The sequence below is a fragment of the Neophocaena asiaeorientalis genome, unplaced genomic scaffold (genome assembly GCF_003031525.2).
Source record: "Neophocaena asiaeorientalis asiaeorientalis breed wild unplaced genomic scaffold, Neophocaena_asiaeorientalis_V1.1 scaffold150, whole genome shotgun sequence".
Lineage (NCBI taxonomy): Eukaryota > Metazoa > Chordata > Mammalia > Artiodactyla > Phocoenidae > Neophocaena > Neophocaena asiaeorientalis.
The window spans coordinates 16,665,489-16,687,345 of NW_020176571.1; the positions used below are offsets into that span (position 1 = coordinate 16,665,489).

At 34.9% G+C, this 21,857-nt stretch overlaps 1 protein-coding gene across 4 annotated transcripts in view; it reads right to left on the reverse strand.

Moving 5' to 3' along the window:
• Positions 1-21,857, reverse strand: part of ABCC9 (ATP binding cassette subfamily C member 9) — a 146,216-nt gene that overhangs the window by 118,232 nt on the left and 6,127 nt on the right. For 3 of the 4 annotated variants that reach the window (XM_024733388.1, XM_024733386.1, XM_024733387.1), the window contains exons 5-12: positions 20,386-20,527; positions 15,435-15,556; positions 7,923-8,089; positions 6,631-6,873; positions 4,368-4,562; positions 2,004-2,156; positions 1,334-1,489; positions 26-160 (exon numbers count right to left, since the gene is read on the reverse strand). In XM_024733388.1, the coding sequence (XP_024589156.1) occupies positions 26-160; positions 1,334-1,489; positions 2,004-2,156; positions 4,368-4,562; positions 6,631-6,873; positions 7,923-8,089; positions 15,435-15,556; positions 20,386-20,527 (1,313 nt within the window). The remainder of the gene's footprint in view (positions 1-25; positions 161-1,333; positions 1,490-2,003; positions 2,157-4,367; positions 4,563-6,630; positions 6,874-7,922; positions 8,090-15,434; positions 15,557-20,385; positions 20,528-21,857) is intronic. The other variant, XM_024733389.1, reaches the window with a different exon arrangement.

The following is a 21,857-nucleotide window of genomic DNA, read 5'->3' on the forward strand; positions in this document are numbered from 1 at the left end:
AAAGTTTCCAAAAGATGTTACTTACAAGAGTGCTCTTCTGAGCCTCTGCCAACTTTGTAGCAATGAAGTACTGAATTGGCGCCAGGAGCACAATGACAGCAGCACCAACCAACGCGCTGGACCCAAGCAAATTGTAGAGCAGAATCACGCCCATTATGATCTAGCAGGGAAAATACAAGGCAAGGGGGAAAAGAATAGGGGTGTGGGGACTGCTGCATGAAAGGAAGGACTTTTTAGTGAAATTACAGTGTTCCTTAATTATTATATTAAGTGTATTTGGAAGTCAGCTCAACTGTGACAGCTGAGTTTTACTATGATTTATCTGGCAAGGGCTAAATAGCTGGCCTTTATTTTTAGTGTCATGATGTGTGCACCTGGTGCTGAACCAACTTACTGCATGAAGTTGCAGAGTGGTCCCAAGGATGCTTTCAACCTGAAACAGGCTTCAAATTTTTAAAAGAACACAAAATTTTTCTAGAAAATGTTGTCACCCGCCATAAATTTAACATCCCATATTCTCTTGGAACCGTATTAGCTTTTCAAGGCAAGGGGGATAGAAAGTAAGAACCAGCATCATCATGTAAGAGAACAGGTTACTTGTTTGTGGACTAAGTGATCTGAGCTCGTCAGCTCCTCAATGACCCCAGAAGTCACTTAACGACAAAAAGGGTAGGTCTAACTAAAACCGTGGAGGAGCTAATGTTGGTGCCCCATCTTACCTTACTTCCCTTTTTAAATTTATTTCCCGAACCGAAGACTGAACCATGTAGGCCTAGCCTCTCCGGTTTGTCACCTTCTTCTTCTCTTTTTAAAACTCGGGTTTTAACCCTGTTATCTTCTCTTGTTGTTTTTTTTTTGTTTTCAATTTCCCCATAGCTCAGTTTATCACAGCTCAAGATGTCAACTAATGAATTGTATCCATACAGTTAAAGCCTTTAACCGTGCCTATATGCCAATGATAACAGCTTATTAGTGACCTTCTGGAGGCAATGGCACATTAGTTTAGTGACTAATCAATTAGGCTTTTTGGGAATTCCAATCAAAATGAAAATTCCCTTCAGGTCACCTCCGATGCAGTCATTTAGAGGCAGCCTGGAATTTTTGATGCATTTAAAATTACACCATGTAGGCAGCTACCTAGTTGATCTGTGTATAAACATATTTTGATAAAATAAAACAAAGCATATTCTAAATCTTGGTGCCAAGCACTGTGAATGATATACACTTGGATTTGGATTTCCATTACAAATGAAAAAACAAACAATAAATTTTAAAACATATCTTCTTGTTCTTATTTCCTCTGCAAATAAGAATCTTACTTATATTGATCTACCTGAACAGGCATAGCCCATAGATTGGGACACAGGAACAAGAACCACATGAGTTGATTGGTTTCAATGGCAACCAAGTTATTGATCTGACCCAGGGTCATCTCACCCATGGATAAATTAGATGTAGAAAGCCGCAGGATTTTATTGTATATCATGGCCTGAAAAAAAAAAAAAGAGAAATGTACTTGAAGCTCTAAACTTAATAATCAACATTATGCTTATTTATTTTCACTGAAAAAAATAACTTTTTAAAAATTTTTGAAAAAAAGGAGAAAAACCCTATAATGCCATCTTCTTAAGTCAACCATTATTTTCATTTCAGTATTGTTACTTTCAGTCCTCAACTAAAGAGAAACTTATTTTTTCTTGTGATATAATCTAAACATATGTTCAAATTTAAACATAATCTCTGGAACAAATAGTAACAGAAATAAATAAATGCAAGATTTCAAAATATTTTAATATATTATTATAAGTATTATTTTTAATTCTCAGTGGGTTTATTAATTAGCTCTGTGGTTCTTTTTTATTCATTAGATCCTAAAAGTGTTGATGTCATAATATCACAGTGAAAATGGAAGGAAAAAACTAAACTGAAGCCTCTACTATTCCTATCACTGGATGGTATGTGGCATTTTCAAGAGGCCAAGATCATTCAAAGCTTGTACGTACCAGCAGGGCTCCACGGAGATTAATGCCAGTCTCTATGGTTACATAGTAGGAAGCCTGCAAAAATGTCCTTTGCAGAATAAGAGCCAAGAACAGAAGAACTGCTAGAACATAGGCATTTTCAAGAAATTCCTTTGATGAGAGGGTTTCTGAAGTCTTACCCCAAAAGAAGAAAAGATATAAATTAAAACTGTTCATATACTGGTTTGCATGCGTTAAACAATACATGGTTGTTAAATATAAAAATTCAATGTCTATAGTACAGCAATGGAATGAGCCACAGCAAGGCAATTTTGGGTTTTCCTCATAATATCCACAGATACAAATACAAACCAGTTCAATGTAAAAATTCCCAAATTGATGATTAAGATGGCTAGAAATGCCTGAAGGCATTTGTAGGAAAAAAGGTACATTAAAAATTTTTTAAGTTGAATACATTTTCTACAAAGATATAGTCTACCTTAGTTAACTGGAAAACAGTAAACCAAGATAGAAGTTAGTTTAGACTGTAATTTAGAAGTAGAAGTTCTGCTACAAAGCTGATAGTCGGTCAGAAAGACCAATGGGACAAAAATAAAATTTCCAAGACCAATGAAACTAAAATACAATTTCCATAGCCTTATTAATTTAAAATAATTCTACAGAGTTGACTTTTTCTGATCTTCATCTATCTGAATTCATATAATGAAATAAATTATAAAATACATAATTTGGCTATTTATTTCACCCACATGACACTTTCAGTGACAAAACACAACTTATGAAAAACTGTTTTAGTCAGATTATGACTTAAGTCACCATAAGAATATACAGATTGATTGCTTTTTGTCTGTAACTAGCATATGGTGACTTGTTTGTTAGAAGTAAGGGAAAAGCAACACTCAAATCAACACATGCCAATTTGGGCACTCTTCAGTTTTTATGGTTTAGATCCGTTAAATTCTACTTCTGGTCCCCTTCCTCTTCTTTCCTGGGGATACATACAAATGTGTAAGTGTCTTCCTTCTCAGAAAAATACATGGTTAATATGTGTAAGGGAGAGGGATGATGGAATTCTATGTGGAATTCCGGTATCTGTATGTAAATCAGGCTACTAGGGACAAAACATCACAAACGTGTATTCAATGGTAAAATATCTGGTTCACCTCTATTACAATTGAGCACTAATATATGCAAGGAACTGGGCTAAGCATTGTGGGCACAAATGGGAACTGTTCTTAGTTGCTCTGTTTAAAAGAGCTCACAACCTAGAAAGGTAAGTATATCCATAAATAACCTGCTTCATTATAAATAGCATTTATGGTAAGTGCCAACGCAAAGTGAACAACGTGTTAGAAGGGTACCAAGGAGAGTCAAATTCCAACGAGGACAAGCAGAAAAAGTTTCACCGAAGATGCAGCATTTACTGCAGGCTTTGAATGTGTACAATTTATAATAGGTTAAATAAGGGCTTCCCTGGTGGCGCAGTGGTTGAGAGTCCGCCTGCCGATGCAGGGGACACGGGTTCGTGCCCCGTTCCGGGAAGATCCCACATGCCGCAGAGCGGCTGGGCCCGTGAGCCATGGCCGCTGAGCCTGCGCGTCCGGAACCTGTGCTCCGCAACGGGAGAGGCCACAACAGTGAGAGGCCCGCGTACCGCAAAAAAAAAAGGTAAAGAAAAGAGGACAGGAAATTAGATTGAGAGAATAGAAAAGGAAAACTGATTCATCGGGACTAGAGTTTCTATATGTGAAACTAGGGAAATCAACTCTTATTTTAGAAAGAAAGGTAGGTAGGAAGTTCATGATGCAGACTTTCTTAAGAACAGGAAATATAAGATATAAATTTATAACAGCAAATAATTTATACTATATAGTCCCCAACAGTAACATAATATCTAATAAAAGTATAATGTGACTGGCCCTGATAATTGTGAAACAGGATGATGGCTTTTACTATATAGGAAAAGATAAAAGTACATACTACAAATCACATTGCCGATATCATTGGTCATAGGCCTCTAAACAAGTGACTCAGCCACCCTCATGTACTCATGCATGAAAATTCTTTACAGAATTGCTATAAAGATCTAATAAAATAATCAATATGAAATTTCTGAGCATTGTTTCCAGCACACAGTAAACGCTTATTAAATGTTTATAGTCTCTGAATCTGAGAAATAATTTTGTTGGCCACATCCATTCATTGAATGCATACACTCATGTTTTTCTCTACAAGGAAAATTATTGTTTTCTTTCTTTTAAAAAGCATTCAATTCTCTGTAAATAAGCCTGTTTGAATGGCTCATAAAACTGCATTTTAAAAAAGTAACAATTATAAAGAAATTTGCCAATAATATGTTTCCTTTCAAAAGCACCACAAACTTACTCCTGTTGTGTTATTTGTCCCATTCTGGGTTTCATTCACACGTTGAACTATTCCAGAAATACAGAGAGGTCCAGCAAAACCCAGTAAGTCAGCAAGATAACGAAATGTGCTACTAAGTAGAATTGGTCTCCCAAAAGCTGTGTACATTGCTAGCCATATAGATGGAGTCCGATTTGGATGATCGGCCACTTTTTTCTGAAAGAAAAGAAAAACCTTGATGAACCATAATAAAATAATAGAGCAGCAATTAATCTTAGGAACTACGGACATCTCTTCCAATATTTCTTATATTTTAAAAGATTAAAAATAAATGTTACTGAATCCCTTTCAATATGGTACATATAGTCTGGTGTCCTTGCATCCTTTGTAAACAATAACTACTGAATGTGTTTTAATGAAATAGAGAGAATGAAGAGTAACCAGGCCAGTTTTTCAAACATTTTGTATTATTTTTAGTTCTCAAAGGATGACCCCAAATTCTTAAGACCAAACTAATTTTAATTCCCTTTGATTTAGAAAATGAATAAATTTGTCATGAATATTACCAAATAACACTGTATGGAAAAGAAAATACAAAGGTCCAGGTTATTGACAGTCTAGTTAAGATTTCTGAAGTCACCAGATCACAAGAGATTCACCTATCAAGTTACAAGCTAAACAAAAGAGATCATCCAACTTCAAATTGTTTCTTCTCCAGGTATTTCCCATCTCCATAAATGGGGGTCAATAATTTTTTAAAAGTTACATTAGACTTGTGTTTCCTAGTTATTCCTCAAAGAAATGCAGAATGAAGAATGGCATATTTGCTTAAGCCAACTCATGGCTTCACACTTCTATAATCATGTGCTGAAAAGATTTTAAGACCTAAACAATTATAATTACATCTTGGAGAGGAAGTAGATAGAGTTTCTTCATTGTGGCAAAGAAGCTAACTCAATACATTACAGTTCAATCGTGTTTCATATTCAACTCCCTGTGAGATGAATAATTCAGTTATTTTTTAAAGTTTATTGATAAAAGACATTAACACAACGAGTTCAAGTGACTCTGTATTATAAAGAGCAGTCAGAAAATTTAAGCTATGCTTAGGCTATAGCGTTCATCTTTGCTTTAGAAAATTAAGTTTTTAAAATATTATGAAGGGCTTCCCTGGTGGCACAGTGGTTGAGAGTCCGCCTGCCGATGCAGGAGACACGGGTTCGTGCCCCAGTCGGAGGGGCTGGGCCCGTGAGCCGTGGTCGCTGAGCCTTTGCATCCAGAGCCTGTGCTCTGCAATGGGAGAGGCCACAACAGTGAGAGGCCCGCGTACCGAAAAAAAAAAAAAAAAAAAAAATTATGCAATACTTTTCCCAGAGGTGAAACCAGAGAGATGACTCAGGTTCGTTTGTAGTAACCATTTCCTGCAATATTAATTTCATAACACACATTTTTGACACAAAACAGAGGTCATTTTCATCATTTACCATAAATGCTTTGTTGATCTTGATTTAGAACAGCCAAAAACTCTTTAATTGATCCATCATACCCAATTCCCTTCCAATGTTGGTGTAAATACTCCTATTTTTAATTACAATAATATCTGTAGGTGATAGCAATATAAAATACATCTTCCACGGTGGCTATCACACAGAACTACTCAGAATGATAACAAGACAAATTGAAAATATCCGAAGATTCTGATATTTAAATTTTTAAAAGCAATTATAAATACCCAAAGAAAGTACAAGAAGAAACCAATTTTGCCAGATATGTAGGATGACACATGGAGTAGGTAGATGATGCCCCTCTATTTAATTTAGTTCCCCAATTTTGAAATACAGAATCCAAATTTTAATTAATAATTAATTTAAGGGTTTTAGTTTCTCAAAAGTTATTCATGGATACTTTCCCTTTAAATAACAAAATTATTGACAAGATACCTGAAAAAAGACAATAAAAATTCCATGAATTATTAATATATGGTGGCAAGGATTAGACATACACAATTATTGAACTTAATTCTTACTTTCTATTTGGTCCTAGAGAAAACACAGTGTTCTCTCTGTCCCTCCTCATGTAGCGACTGGGCAACTAACACACCATATTTCATAGGCTCTTCTGGTATATTCTCAGCAGCCCAGTTAACATGACTCAAAACTACTGGGAAAGACAGATTGAGAAAATCTGCTCTTCCTTAACTGTAGGTATTATTTAAGCTTAGTGCCTTTATATTAATAGGCCCATTCTCTACAATCATGGACATGAAAAACAGATACTAACTTACCTTTTGTTCTTCATATGCATCTTTCAAACAAACATAATTTGTTACCGCCCTCATTGCTATTGGTAATTTTCCAATTGCCTTCAGATCAATAGGCTTTTTATGAGCAGATATGATGAGCGTGTTCATCCACCAGTATGTTGCTTTTGACAGTAAATTCACAAACGGTTGAAGAAATCTCACACCCAGATCCTGGAGGTCTTCAGGAGGCTTTACTTTCTGAGGATTCATGAAGAACACATATCTCTGTGGCAAGAAAAATTCCACAGGATAACAACCTAACTCTTTTTCCACATATTAAAAATAAAATTTTAACCTCTTCTACATTTTCATTTCATGAGGCCAAAATTTGTATTTTCATACTTCTTTCCATCCCTTTCTGAAATATCCTTTTGAGGAAAAAAAAATCCCTTTCGTTGTGACTACATTCTAATTAAATTCCAGAATTTCACACTTAATACACTTGGGCCAATGCTAAAAATCAATTACCGCTTTAAAAGACAGTTATCACTAAAAATCAATTTTTCGTGATATCCTTTCATGATATTTCATGATACTTAGTGGTAGATTCAACTAAATGAATATTTTTACATCATGCAGATTGCTTAAATGTGTTATCAACACCACTGTGAGTCACTCTGTTAATTTGTGGTCTGGCTAATGTTCGCTGTTTCCACTGCCCATTGCAACATGTATCTTGTCATTCACAGCAAATTCAGAGTGCTCTGATGGAAAATGAACATTGAAAACTCAGTCACTAGTATATCACACTATATAACGGGCAGCGTTATGTGGCGGGAAGTACAATAGGTTTGTAATCACAGACCAGGTATGAGACTTGACCATATTACTTTGGCTATAAAGCTAGAGTTATACCTACGGAAGTTTCTTCACCAATGAAATGAGCAAACTGGATTAGGTTATCTTCTTTTCCATTCAAAATCTCTACGAATACACTAGTTTGATTAAGCCAGGTTTGCTTTGGACCGATCATGGATGATGGAACTACCTGATGAAAACAGTTTCATCTATAATATAGACTAAGCATAATGTCTGGCACATCATAGGCACTTGATCTATATTTATGAATGAATACAGTAAATAGATTCCAGGGTCACATTGAGATTTTGGGAACATTAATGGTCTGAAACTTAGTAATTAGTTCAATTTTATATTTATACACATAGATGATATTTCACTGTTTATCCTCTTAAATACCAATTCTTAACTGACAATGATCTTCAATATTCAGGTCTTGAACTCCAGTAACTATACAAAAATCACTAGATACCTACTCTGACGCGAATGACATTGATCTCCACAGCCATCAGGAGTCCATTCAAAATGACCATTATGCCTGTGATGCAGAAACGCAGGTCTGATACTCCCCAACCAGACTGCCAGTATTTGACCAACTTTATGGTTTTCGTGATAAAGGCCATTACCCAATACAGGAATAAGGCTGAAAAAATAAAAAGTAAAAAGAAAAGATACAATCTTTCACTGCTATTTTTTAAAGCTTCACTGAAATTTCAATATAAATACAGTGTTGACAAAGACAATTTAAGATATTCTATTTCCAGATAATTTTATTTGTTAACAAAACAACAGACATGCTTTGGTGTACTTTTGGAGTTTTGAATCGGAAGTATGATAATGACTTTAAAATATTAGTGCTTCCACTCTGATTATGTGGGATAGATGTGCAGATATAAGAAGACATGTAAATAGGACAGACTATACTCTTCAGAACTCAACGTGTAATTAATTCTATAGACTTTAAAGTTGACTTTATATTTTGGTCTTGTTTTTTTAAGAAGCCCTGATTATATAAAGAGTTAACAAACTGTGTAACCTATCCATTAGTAAGTATGTTGCAATTGCCAGGGGTGTTATCCTGGAATTATTATGGAATCTATGTAGCAATGTAATAGGGTTTCTGCTTTACTGATCAGAATTCAGGTAAGTAAATGACTCTTCTCACCCAAATGGTTTAAAACACCACAGGCATCCACAGTACACAGAGAAGAACACTGATCCTACAGAGCAAACTAGACCACAAGTAGGTCAGAAAAGTAGGGATCTATATCATCTCATAACCACAGCCAGCATTTTGCAGAAATATGAGATGAAAGCACAGGCTTTCCTAGAAATCTGTCATCAAGGATCCAGTATACTTTGAACTTTGAATAAAGCTCAGTACAAATGAATATGAGATGAGCAAGAAGAAATCTAAAATACACATAAGACAATCCCGCCTGGACAACACTTATCAAAACCAGAAAGTTTAAGGGTGATCACAACTTCCTTAGAGAGAAATAACTGAACATTGGCATAGAAACTTATATCTTTTTTTTTAGCTTAAAATACAGGGATTGTCAGAATGGATTTAGAACAAATAAGTGGACCAAATTATGCGCTATCTAAAGAGATTCACCTTAATGTAAAGAAACAGTAGATTGAAAATAAGTGGGTGGAAAAAGCTATACAATGAAAACAAGAAGCATTAGAAACCGGGAGTGGTTATATTAGTATCAGATAAAATAGACTTCAAGACAGAGTATTATCAGAAAAATTTTAACTTTTAATTATGATAACTGTATCATTTTTCATAAAGACAATAAAAAATACACATATGCCTAATGAAGATTTAGAAAGTCTGAACATTATCAACCACCTTGAACTACTTTATATGTATAAGATTGATATTTAATATTATAAAAATACACCACCTCTTCAAAATCTACATTATTGTTAAATTCACATGGTACTCGTACACACTATATACTCACTCAGAAAACAGGAAGCAATAAATTGAAAATAATGGAAATCATATAAAGAATGTTCTCTGATCACGATGAAGTTAAATTAAAAATCAAGAACAATAAGCATATTGACTTTTCTATTGCTGTTTAGCAAATTATGATAGGTTTAGAAATTTAAAACAACACACATTTATTATCTCACAGTTTCTGTGAATCAAGGCTGCAATCCAGGTGTGGACGAGGGCTACAGTCTCAACAGATTTGGTATCTACATCTTTGCCAAACCTTATTGGCTGGAAGCAAGTCACAGGTCCACTCATACTCAAGGTCCACTCACACTCAAGTCACAGGTCCACTCACACTCAAAGTATACAGAGTGTGAACACCAGGCAGAGATAATGGAGGTAACCTTTGGATTTTTCCACACACTAGGATATCTAGACATCTCCAAATATTTGGAAATTAAACAATATGCAAGAGGGAGGAGATATGGGGATATATGTGTATGTATAGCCAATTCACTTTGTTATAAAGCAGAAACTGACACACCATTGTAAAGCAATTATACTCCAATAAAGATGTAAAAAAAAATACATTTCTAATTAACCACATGTTCAAAAAGAAATCACTAGGGAAATTAGAAAACATTTCAACTAAGTTATAAGGAAAATACTACAGATTAAAAAATTAAGAATTGCAACTAAAATAATAGAGGAAAATTTATGGCTTTAGATATTTATTTTAGAAAAAATTAGGTATAAAATCAATGACCTAAGCTTCCACCTTAAAAGCTAAGGAAATAACAATGAACAAAATAAAAAGATGAGAGGTAACTGTAAAAGGCAATAAAATAGAAAATGAATAACTGAGAAAACGAACAAATCCAACAAGGTTGATTTTTTTTAAAAGATCAAGAAAACTCATAAGTCCCCAGCTACGCTGATCAGGAAAACAACACAGATTTACCAATATTAGGAATAAAAGAAAATTTATCCCTACATATCCTATGTACTTAAAAAGTATGATCAGGGAATACCCTGAACAACTTTTATGACAATAAATCCAAAAACTTAGATGAAATAGAAATTTTCTCTATATGTGGAATCTAAAAGGAAAAGATAAAAATGAACTTATTTACAAAACAGAAACAGACTCATAGACTTAGAGAATGAACTTATGGTCACCAGGGGGGAAGGATGAGGGGGAGGAATAGTTAGGGAGTTTGGGACTGACATGTACACACTGCTATATTTAAGGTGGATAACCAACAAGGGCCTCCCGTAAAGCACAGGGAACTCTTCTCAATATTATCTAACAACCTAAATGGGAAAGAACTTGAAAAAGAATAGATACATGTATATGTATAACTGAATCACTTTGCTGTACACCTGAACTATCAACTATCACAACATTGTTAATCAACTCTACTCCAATATAAAATAAAAAGTTAAGAAAATAAAGATAACTTCCCTTGAATCTAAAAAAAAAAGTAAAATAAAAATAAGCTTGTGTAATTTCAGAAAACAAAGGAAAATTTCTCAAAAACTATAACTGCCAAGACTGCCATAAGAAGAAACAGATACTCTGAAGAGTCGATAATAAAGAAATAAATTCATAATTGAAAATCCCTCCTTAGTTGAAACTCCAGGTCCAGATGACTTCACTGGTGAATTCTACTGAACATTTAAGGAAGAAATGAAATTAATCTCACACAATGTCCTTCATAAAACAGAGAAATAGAGAACATTTTCCAATTCATCTGTGTATCCTAGCATATAAAAGCCTGACAAAGCTATTGTGAGAAAAAAAAAAAAAACCCAGACCAATATCCCTTACAATAAATGTAAAAAACCCTAACAAACGCTAGCAATATGTAGCATGGATAACGAATCATGACAATGTATGGATTAGCCCAGTATGCTCGGTTACTTTATCATTTGAAAAACCAATCAGTGTACATCAGCAGAAACAAGAGAAATATAATCGCTACAAGTGATGCAGAAAAAAAGTCTTTCAATAAAATTCAACATTTATCATGACTAAAAAAAAGAAACCCTTGAGAAAGCAAAGCTTTGCATAGAAAAAAACTTACTTGATAAGGTCTTATATAAAAAGCCTAGGGCTTCCCTGGTGGCACAATGGTTGAGAGTCCACCTGCCGATGCAGGGGACATGGGTTCGTGCCCCGGTCCGGGAAGATCCCACATGCCGCGGAGCGGCTAGGCCTGTGAGCCATGGCCGCTGAGCCTGCGCTTCCGGAGCCTGTGCTCCGCAGTGGGAGAGGCCACAACAGTGAGAGGCCCGCGTACCGCAAAAAAAAAGAAAAAGCCTATAATCAATTTTATAATTAAGTATGGAAGATTATATTCCCCTAACATCAGGAGCTAGATAAGGATTTCACTCTCACCATGTCTATTCTGCATCTTACTGGAGGTTCTACGTAGTGCAATATAGCAAGAAAAAGAAAAAAAAAGCATAAAGTTTGAAAAGAAACAAGTATAACTGTTTCTACTTTCAGATGGTATGTTTGTTTATATAGAAAATCCCAAAAAACTTACAGAGCAATAATTAAAAGTGATGAGTGAATTTCCAAGGTAGCAAGATATAAGGTCAATATAAAAAACCTGTTGTACTTTACACACTGGCAGAAACAATTGGAAAATAAAATTTTAAATACACTTCCATTTATAACAGCAGTGGTAAAACAAAAAAGCTAATAATAATTTTAACGAGACATGAAAGATCTCTACATCTCTATAAAATATTGCTACAGGAAATGAAAGGAGACCTAAAATAGTAAAGAATGAATTGTGAGACTCAACATTTTTAAGATGTCAGTTCTCCCCCAAATTGTTCTGTACATTCAGGGCGATCCCTATCATAAGCCCCCCAAGGAATTTTTTTTTGAAGTAGGAACTGACGACCTGATTCTAACCCGTATATGGTAATAAAAAAGAACTAAAGTATCCAAAACAGTCTTGGGAGAAAAACAAAGAAAACAAGCTGTATGATCGTAATACATGACTTCAAGACCTCCAAAGCTACAGTAATCAAGACAGAATAGTGATGGCATAAAAATACATGACTGTATCAAAGGAACGGAAAATACAGAGCCAAGAAATAGATCATACTTAAAGTCATTTGCTTTAATTTTTTCAAAGTTCCCCAAGCAATCCAATGAGAAATGGAAAGTCTATTCCACAAATGGTGCTCAAACACAGCTATACATTTGGAAAAAAAAGAACCTTGACACCAACCTCATATACCATACACACAACCAATTTTAAATGGATCACAGTCCTAAAAATAAAAACTGAAAGTATAAAGCTTCTTTAAAAACCCAGGAGAATATGAGGGAAACATATTTTGAAGGAAGGCAAAGATTTAAGACACAGAGAGCAATAACTATACACGAAAAAATAATAAATTATACTACATTAAAATTAAAATCTGTTCATCAAAAGACCCTGTTAAGTAAATGAGTTTGCAAGCCACAGACTGGGAGGGAAATATTCTCAAAACATGTGTCTGATGACATACTAGTGTCTAGTATATACAAACTACTCCTACAACTCAATAATAAAAACGCAGTCCAATAAAAAGTGGGCAGGAGATATGAATATGCACTTCACAAAAATAACAAATGGCCAATAAACTCATCAAAAGTGTTCAACATCATTAGTCATCAGGGAAATGCAAATTAAAACCACAGTGTGTTATTAGTACACACCCACCAGCATGGCTACATTAGAAAATCAAGATCTTCAAACGGATGTGAAACAACTGGAATTCCCACACACTGTTAGTAAGCATGTAAAATAAACCACTTTGAGAAAAAATCTTGTGGTTTCTTACAAATATAAACATTTATGTACCTACCCTATGACCCAGCAATTTCATTCCTAGGTATTTACCCAAGAGAAATAAAAACATACATTCACAAAAAACTTGTACATGCATGTTTATAGCAGCTTTTTTTCATGATAGCCAAAATCTGAAGACAGTCCAGGGGTCTACTGACAAGAGAATGGAAAACCTGTGGTATATTTATACAGTAGAATACAACCCAACAATCACAAGAACAAAATACTGATTGATATTACATTATGGGTGACCCTCCAAAAATCATGCTGAGAGAAAGAAGTCTTACACAGAAGAGTTTACACTGTATGATTCAATTTATGTGAAGTTCTAGAACAGGCAACTCTAATCCACGGTGAGAAAAAAATCGGTTAGATGTGCCTCTACAGAGATGAAAATGAGGATTGATTAGTAAGGGGCACAAGAAAATTTTCACAGATGATGACAGTGTGCTAGATCATGATAGGGTTATACAGGTGTATGCATTTAACAAATTAAGATTTCTGTACTTCGGTTTGTAAATTTTATCTCACAAAAAGAACTGCAAACAAATATTTAACTTTAATAATATGCATGCTGAAATAATCAGGGAGTGATGAATAGCAACGCCTGTGACTTACTTTAAAATGCATCAAAAAATTAAGATTAATTGATGGATGAATAGGGGAGTGGAAAGATGCAGATATTTGATAAAATAAATAGAAAAAAATGTATACTGAAGAATCTAGGTGGTAGAAAAATAAGTATTCATCTAATGCTTTCAACTTTCTCTATGTTTGGTGATGTTCGTAATATAATGTTGGGACAAAATTACTAGTTCTGGGTTCTTAACGTGTGATTCTTCTAGGTCCAAATATTTCTCTCCTAAAATAAGAAGAAAGAGTAGCTTTTAACCCTATAAGTCCTTCCAGAAATATGATCAAATTGTGCCCTCTGTCTTGTATCTACATAAAAATTTAGAGCCGGATTCTGACTGCATTTCCTTCAAAATATTATTAAGTTGCACATTTCCTTTCTAATTACATCTTATAACTCTTATATCCACATCAGTTTTTCAGAAACTTAATGTCAAGAGTATTGAATTCCCAATGTTATTTGTAGTTTTGCTGTTGCCTTTTTTTGGCATCTACGTAAGAAGATCTCCGTAATAATATCTGCCTACAATTTTATACCAAACGGCTTTCTATTAAGATAATTCTGACTTGGACAAGCCTTTTAAATTAATATTGAACCCTGACAACTTGTTTTTATTTGATTACCTTTGCTGAATCATATAATGTGACGCAACACAGAATTAAATAATCAGCACGTATCACTTATTCATTTCAAATTTTAATGTCCTCTGGATAAACAAATAAAATAATATTTGTGTGGTTTAATCATTCCTTTTCCTAACTGCTATATTCAGTAGTCAATGTCATTTTCATCAAATAACAATCAAACGAAATCCATGAACCTTAGAAAACTGTAAACATTTACTCACACAAAAACATACAACTCTGCCTACCATTTTAGAGGACACACAGTCCCCTGCAGCCCATGCATAATCCACGTTCTGTAACTTCACCTCAGCTTTCTATATGAAAGTGTACACCAAGGAATGCAAGGATGGATCACAGTATTACATGTAACTATTTGGGATGAGTTCTTTGTTTCAGCATAAAGCAAAAAATAAAATTAGGAAAACTTTAGACAGCCTCTGATTTCCACAGGACAAGAAGGCAAGAGAGGCTTATAAAAAGTAATGTTAGGCAGGATGTAGATGTGAGGGGCTATGCTCTGGGGGCAGCTGCTTCTCAGGAGAGTATAGTTTTCAGCATGCAGTGAACCACATTCCGCTACAGAGAGGCCCCCGATGTCTCAAGAGCAATTCTAGGAAGAGTATGACATGCCCACAGCATGCATGAAAGACTTGGATCTTCGGAAAATGCCTCAGGCCTCCAGAGGCAGAAACACGCAGAACTAGCTGGGGTGACTTGCTCATCAGATGTCCTGAGGGGATAGAGTTTTCACAGACTATAATAACTCAACTTACTTCATCTCCACATTTAATGGGAGACTAAAGAAGAATTCTCATGCCTTCCAATCCCTACCCTCGCTGAGAGCATTTATTATGAGGAAAAAGAAAAACAAATAGCTCTTGGGGGAAAAACAACAATTACAACACTTGGATCATACTTACCTAAAAGTAATTTAGGAAAATTTGATGTTTCAATATTATGATAATATACTATTGATGTTGTAGTGGCAACAAATCCCATCACGGCCGGCATGAAGAGGTGGAGATGTCGCGACTCACGCCGTCTACAGAGAGCGGGACAGTATCAGTGTCTACAGCTGATGGTTCCAGACAGCGTCACATTTTGTTTCCAACTTTTTCATTAAAACGTTCTCTCAGCAATATTTAAAATACAGAATGAGGTATTTTATATACAGAATGCTACGAGAATATACAAGGAAGATTACATTGGGAGACATAATTCTGCTGAAAAGACTTACCCTCACATGGAGGGTTGGGTAAATACAGCTAAACAAGATGTTACAATGCTTACAACAAAAGCAAATGTATAACAATTCCTATACTGAAGGGCAGAACTGCTGAAATAATTTAACACCTGAAGCAAGTAAAAACAATCAGCTGAATATGAACTCTACTGTATGTTAAAGTACATTTATTCTTTTGATAGTTTTCCCAAACTTTATGGCCTTCAGTGGCTTCTCCATTTTCATTAATTCATTCAACACATATGTGTTTGCTGGTCCAGACGCTATTAGATTGTGGGATGCAACAGTGAACAAGACAAGATATAGTGTCTGTGGTCACAAAGTCTACAGTCTATTGAGAAGCACAATAGGAAATAGGGAATTATAACACAGGTGAAGGGACCGGGAACGCATGCAAAGCTAGTGCCTGAGACAGAGAAAGCCTTGAGAAAGGAGTGACTTCTAAACTGAGACCTTAAGAAGAGGAATTGCTCCTTAGAGGAAGTAGAGGAAGACTGTTCCAGGAAGAGGGTCTAGATACGTCCAAGGGTACTACTACAAGCAATTCAGTGTGGCTGCAAGGACACAAGACTTCATTCTGAGGGCAATAAAGAGCTTCAGGTGGATTGGAAATATGCCAGGACAGATGTGCATGGTAGACAGCCCTCAAGTCCATTTGTATTAATAACACCATACAGTTAAACATTTACATTTTCTCAAATTATTGAAATATATTGGTACACAAACGGTATAGAGAAGGAAGTAAATAGTTCAAGAGTGAAGGAAAGAGGAAGATTTGGGAAGGTCATTTCAGAAAAGGTATAGTTGACAATGAGAATTGAAATATAAAAAGGAAGCCACTAGTCAGGAAAGCGGTGGAAGAGCACTTAACAAACAGGGAACAGAATGTGTAAAATTCCAAGTAGTTTAATGTTCTTTAAATAGTAAGTTTGAGATCAGATGTATTATGAAAGGCATTGTATGCCATGGTAAGGAGCTAAAATCTAATCTTGCAGAAAACAGAAATACTTTAACAGGAAAGTGGTAGAATAAGATTAGGGTTTTAGAGACAGATCAGTCTGGTAGTAGTGTGGATGATGGAGTTGGTAGGTACTGTGTGTGTCTGAGGTGAAGAGAGAGACACAGAAGAAGGAAAGTAGTTAGTAAACTATGGGGAGAGGCCAGGTGAGAGATGATGAAAGCCTGAGTTGAGCTTTGGCGGCAGTAACATGAAGGAGATAATACAGTCTTTTGACAGTCTTTTTCTCCCGTCTCTTTGGACCACAGTAAGCCTTAGAAGAGTCACTTTTGGAGTAGGGTAACTTAGAGGTTAGAGTGATGAGACCTTTACATGGAGAAGTAATTTGCATGTATGAGTTAGGAAGGTGTTTTGCAGGTATGTTACAGGCTTACTTTAAACCATTTCACTTATGCTCCAAAGTAACTGTAATTTAATGTTGGTAGAATAGCAAATTATGAATAGCTTTAAATGTATGTTTAACGTCATATGTTCACTTGGAAAAGACTGTCAAAATGAACAGGACTGAGCGTTAGGGTATGAGTGTGACGGTGATGGAGATGTAGAGAACAATTCTCAGGGTGCTTGGGCAGATGGTGATAAGATTTTAAGAGGAAGAGCCCATTGGAGAGAGGAATGTGTGGATTGTGAAGGTGTCTAATAAACACGCAAAAGAAGATGCCTAAAAGGCAAGTGTATGTGGAGATCTGGAACATAATCAGGGACATTTGGAGTTATTAATACAAAGAGGGTAATGAAAATGTGATAGTACTATGACAGCGTAAGAGCTGGCTTAAAAACCACCCACCTCCTCCCAGAAACAGTTCAAATAATCAAAGAGAAAAAGTAGGAAATAAATAGTTCATTGTTACAGAAATTAAGAAATGCTTCTAATACTCTTTAATTATTGAAGCAGAGAAAGAATCAAAAGGCCACTTAATATTTAGAAAATTTAAAAATGAGCACACTGCCTATCAAGGCCTATGAAATGTGGTCAAAACCACACCCAGAAGAAAAGTGTCATCTTAAACATATTCAATAAGAAATTATTATAATAAATAAATTAAGTCGTCAATTCAAGAAGTTAGAAAAAGAATAACGAACAGTAAGGGAGGCAACAATAAAGGATTAATAAAGATAGCAGAAGCTACAGTAAGGGTTATATTTACTTTATTTCTTTATTAGGAATTTAATATGTTTCTTAACCATACTAGTATTTTTATTAAGATTTCTATCACATTGTAACTGCTCTACTTACAATGTAGTATAGTTTTTGAGTGTCCCAAAACCCTATTCTTTCCTTTAACCTCTATTTGTTTTAGAGAAAAATTTGCAGACTTAAGTGTTTTGGTAGAAGCATAAATATCCCATTATAGCAGAAAATCTTTAGTCAGAAAGTTAGAGAGAAAACCAAAAACTATATAGCACAGAAAACAAAAGAACAATTTCAAAAAAAGAGAAAATGATAGAAATGAAAACACAATAATACTGAAGATTTTAATTTACACTTTTTGAATTTGATGGATTAAATAATATAAATATAATGAACACACAGGACTGTAGCAATTCAATGAGTAAACTCAATAAAATGTTGTCTCCTATAAAGAATATATATTATTTCTTAATACCCATTAATTACTTATAAAATGATGGGATATTTGACTATAATGAAGATGTTAATGTCCCAGAAGGTATTCATTTAATAAATTACATGCTCTAACAATAAACCAATCAAGTCAGATTAAAGAGCAAACTGAAAATGATTCCTAGACCTAGGAGAGTATCTCCACCAGAATCACAAATTATTTAGATAGAAATAAAAAAGAGAATATTTCTTAGGAAAACCAGTGCAAAACAAGATGTTTCAAAAGAAAAATTAATGGATTTAATATTTGTATTACTAAAAAGGAAAATCAAATATTCAATCAGGAAAGCCTGCGCATTGTTTCACTAATTATAATGGGCATTTGTGATGTTTTTGGTAAAAAATAGTTCTTAAAATTTTGTTAAAAAAAAAAGAAAGAAGGAAACAAGGCATAATCAGAGGTGGCAAATATAATAAGTATGTTAAAGAGGAAAAGATGTCCATGAAGGCATCATTAATGTTCTCTGGGATACTTGTAGAAGCAGTTTCCAGAAAAGGACAAGGCATGAGAGAAAGCAAACAAAATCTTTGGGTTCAGAAGTAACTGGAAGATGTCTTTTGGAGAGTCCTGGATGAAAAGGGGAAGGAGAAGAGTCTGCAGCAAAAGAATGGGAGAGGGTAGCACAAGATCAAAGGTGTATTTCTGCTTGTTTTTAGCATGGGTCTCTTATATCACCACGGCTATAAAAAAAGTTTCCGTCATTAGCACATGTCCTCATTGTTAGCTCAGCCTCTGTCCTAAGTCTCTGACTGAATCTACACATCAACCATGAGGCTGGAAAGGAGGTCTCATCCTTGCCCACACGATGTCAAGCTTTTAGGACACATGGGACTTCCACTATATACAAGTACATAAAAACATGCAGAGTTAGCCTATATGTTAAGGGAATAAAAAAATGAAGACTAGAATTGGATATGCTAATAAAATATAATACAAAAATGCCAAAGAGTTGTAAGCAATTCTCAATAACAGCCAATAAGCTTCTAAATGCTTGGAGAGGCGACATATCTTAGGGTCTCTGATTTTCCTTTCGATCAGAAACTAACATGTGCACATATATGCAAAGAACTGTCATAAAACATTACAAAATAGATGGCTCCATGACAAAACTCTTGAAGTTTCATTCCTTGTTAACTGCGACAGAAAAACGTAAACCTCAGGAGAGGTTCTTATTCGATAAGAGGAAAATGATTTTCAAAACTTTCTGTTTTAGACTTTAAAGATCTTTTCATATCAATTCTTCAATGAAAGATATACCATTTAGTGTAATTTTGTAATCGAAATTTTCCTATTACTTGAGTTTATTTTCTGTTACTATGTGATAAAAATATTTCTCCTACATTATGTTCAAGTTCAATAGAATGCATTACATTCTAACTGCCTAATACAAACTTCTTCTTTTATAAGAGTGACAAAATTCCTTCAAAAATAGGGGTTTCATGACAAATCCTGATTTTGAAATAGTTATGTGCTTTGCCTCAATTTGTAGCTGTATCCTCACTGGTTCTCAGACTCCTTTAATGCCTGCCTCATCTATCTTTGCTATTTTACAAAGTAAATTGAAATATCTGAGAACTGGGTATATATATTTATACATAAATATATAACCATTGGAGCTATATGTTAAAATAGACAATCCTTCTTGCTATTTATATCTATTTTGAAAGATAAGGTAAACGTCAAAATGTTTAAAAAGAGAGAACTTTCTGCCAGGGCTTTGTAGACAAAGGAGCGAAGAAACAGAAAGCACAGCAATGAGCACAAGCCCCAGAGATCCAAACTTGTATTATCAGAGAAAGGATGCAGCACCACAAAAATACAGACAACATGCATGTTGATCGTATAAAATGGGTGACAGCTGTGGCACCTAATAAGTTATAACCAAACAGTTAAGGCTTACTTGGTAGGTTACAATCTTAACTGCTATCCATAGCAACGTACCCACTAGGATTGCGTAATCCCATTAACTAAGTGGAGTCACTTACGAATCTGAAACGATGCCTTCTGCTATTTCACACACATGCACAAATAGGAGGGCAAACGTAAGAATCCATCTCAGGTTGTGTCCAGGAAAATGAAGCCACGTATTGTGATGAATTTGTACTTTTGAGCTTTGACTCCCCCACCCTGAAAAAGGTAAAGAGATAAACAAAGGATTAATTAGAATCATGGAAATAATTTACATTGTGATATGCTGGGTGGCAGTGGGGTCCTGAAACCTTATTCCTTTCTAGGATAGCAATAGAAATCCTGGGCTATTTTCATTATGTAAAAAAAAAAAAAGAACAACTTCAATTAATTTTTCCAAGACTGCCTAGGTTAACATGTTAACATTTGTTGCCTTGCTTAGGAATAACACAAACTCTGGGTGACAACCTGGTTATCTCATGCTCATTAAACTCTTACTGACAGGTCTCTGATTCACTCCAAAGAAAAATAAATTAATGATGATATTAATAAAAGCTATTTGGAGTCTCAAATCTTTCAAAAGATGGGATCTGTGGGAGGACTGACCGAAAAAAAAAACCCATACTTGGTGATGAAATATAGGACCCATTGGTTGAGTCAACTCTTAATCATATGCATATCATGCAAGAAAAATGATAACCTATGACCCAACTATTCAGCAGTGCTAGTGGTATTTTCTCAAAGAAAGCTAAAGTGTTGTTGATTGACAAGCTTGTAAGGAGGCTCAAGAACATTATAGGTTCACCCTTAGTTCCTCACTGAAGAAAAGAACTAGTTACCAGATTACGTTTTAGTAAAAATTTTGATGGTTTCCCCTCAAAAACACAGAGTAATGTCAACTCATATATGAGGTGCTAAGAAAGGACCCCACTCTTGTCTCTTTTGTCACCGTTATTTTCTCAATTTTTTGAATATAGAGAAACCCCACATACTTCAAGAATGAATGGGGGTGTGCGCTAAAAGTACTGAAGGAAGAAATTTCTGTACTTCTGGAAAAAAGGGACCCCTAAAGCACTCTTTGAAAAGAATACTGATTCATATCTTAGTTGTTCATTATTGGAAAATTAGTTACATTTCACATATTCTACTCGAATTTATGCTGTAAATTCCTGCAGGCAAACTCTGTCTTTTTTTGCAACATTGCCATTTTCCTTATACCTGATACTTCTTTGAGATTTATTTATGATTTCTCACTAACTCAAGGAGCCAATGTTATGGATCAGTAGTCTGCATTTTTCTCCACCATTTCCCTTTGACAATGTTAATTCCAATTCCACTTGATTCAAATACCCTTTTGCCAGCCTCTGTGTTCCCTGCTAGAGATGCAAACAGGACTGTAATAATAATTGCTCTCAATAAGTTAACTGGATGTCAAAAAGGAATTAGTAACTGTAAAATTGCAATAAAAAACAATGTTCTACTTTTGGCCAAAGGGCATTCTAAATGTCCTACAAATGCCACCACACATACAACAAGAAGTCCTGGTCCC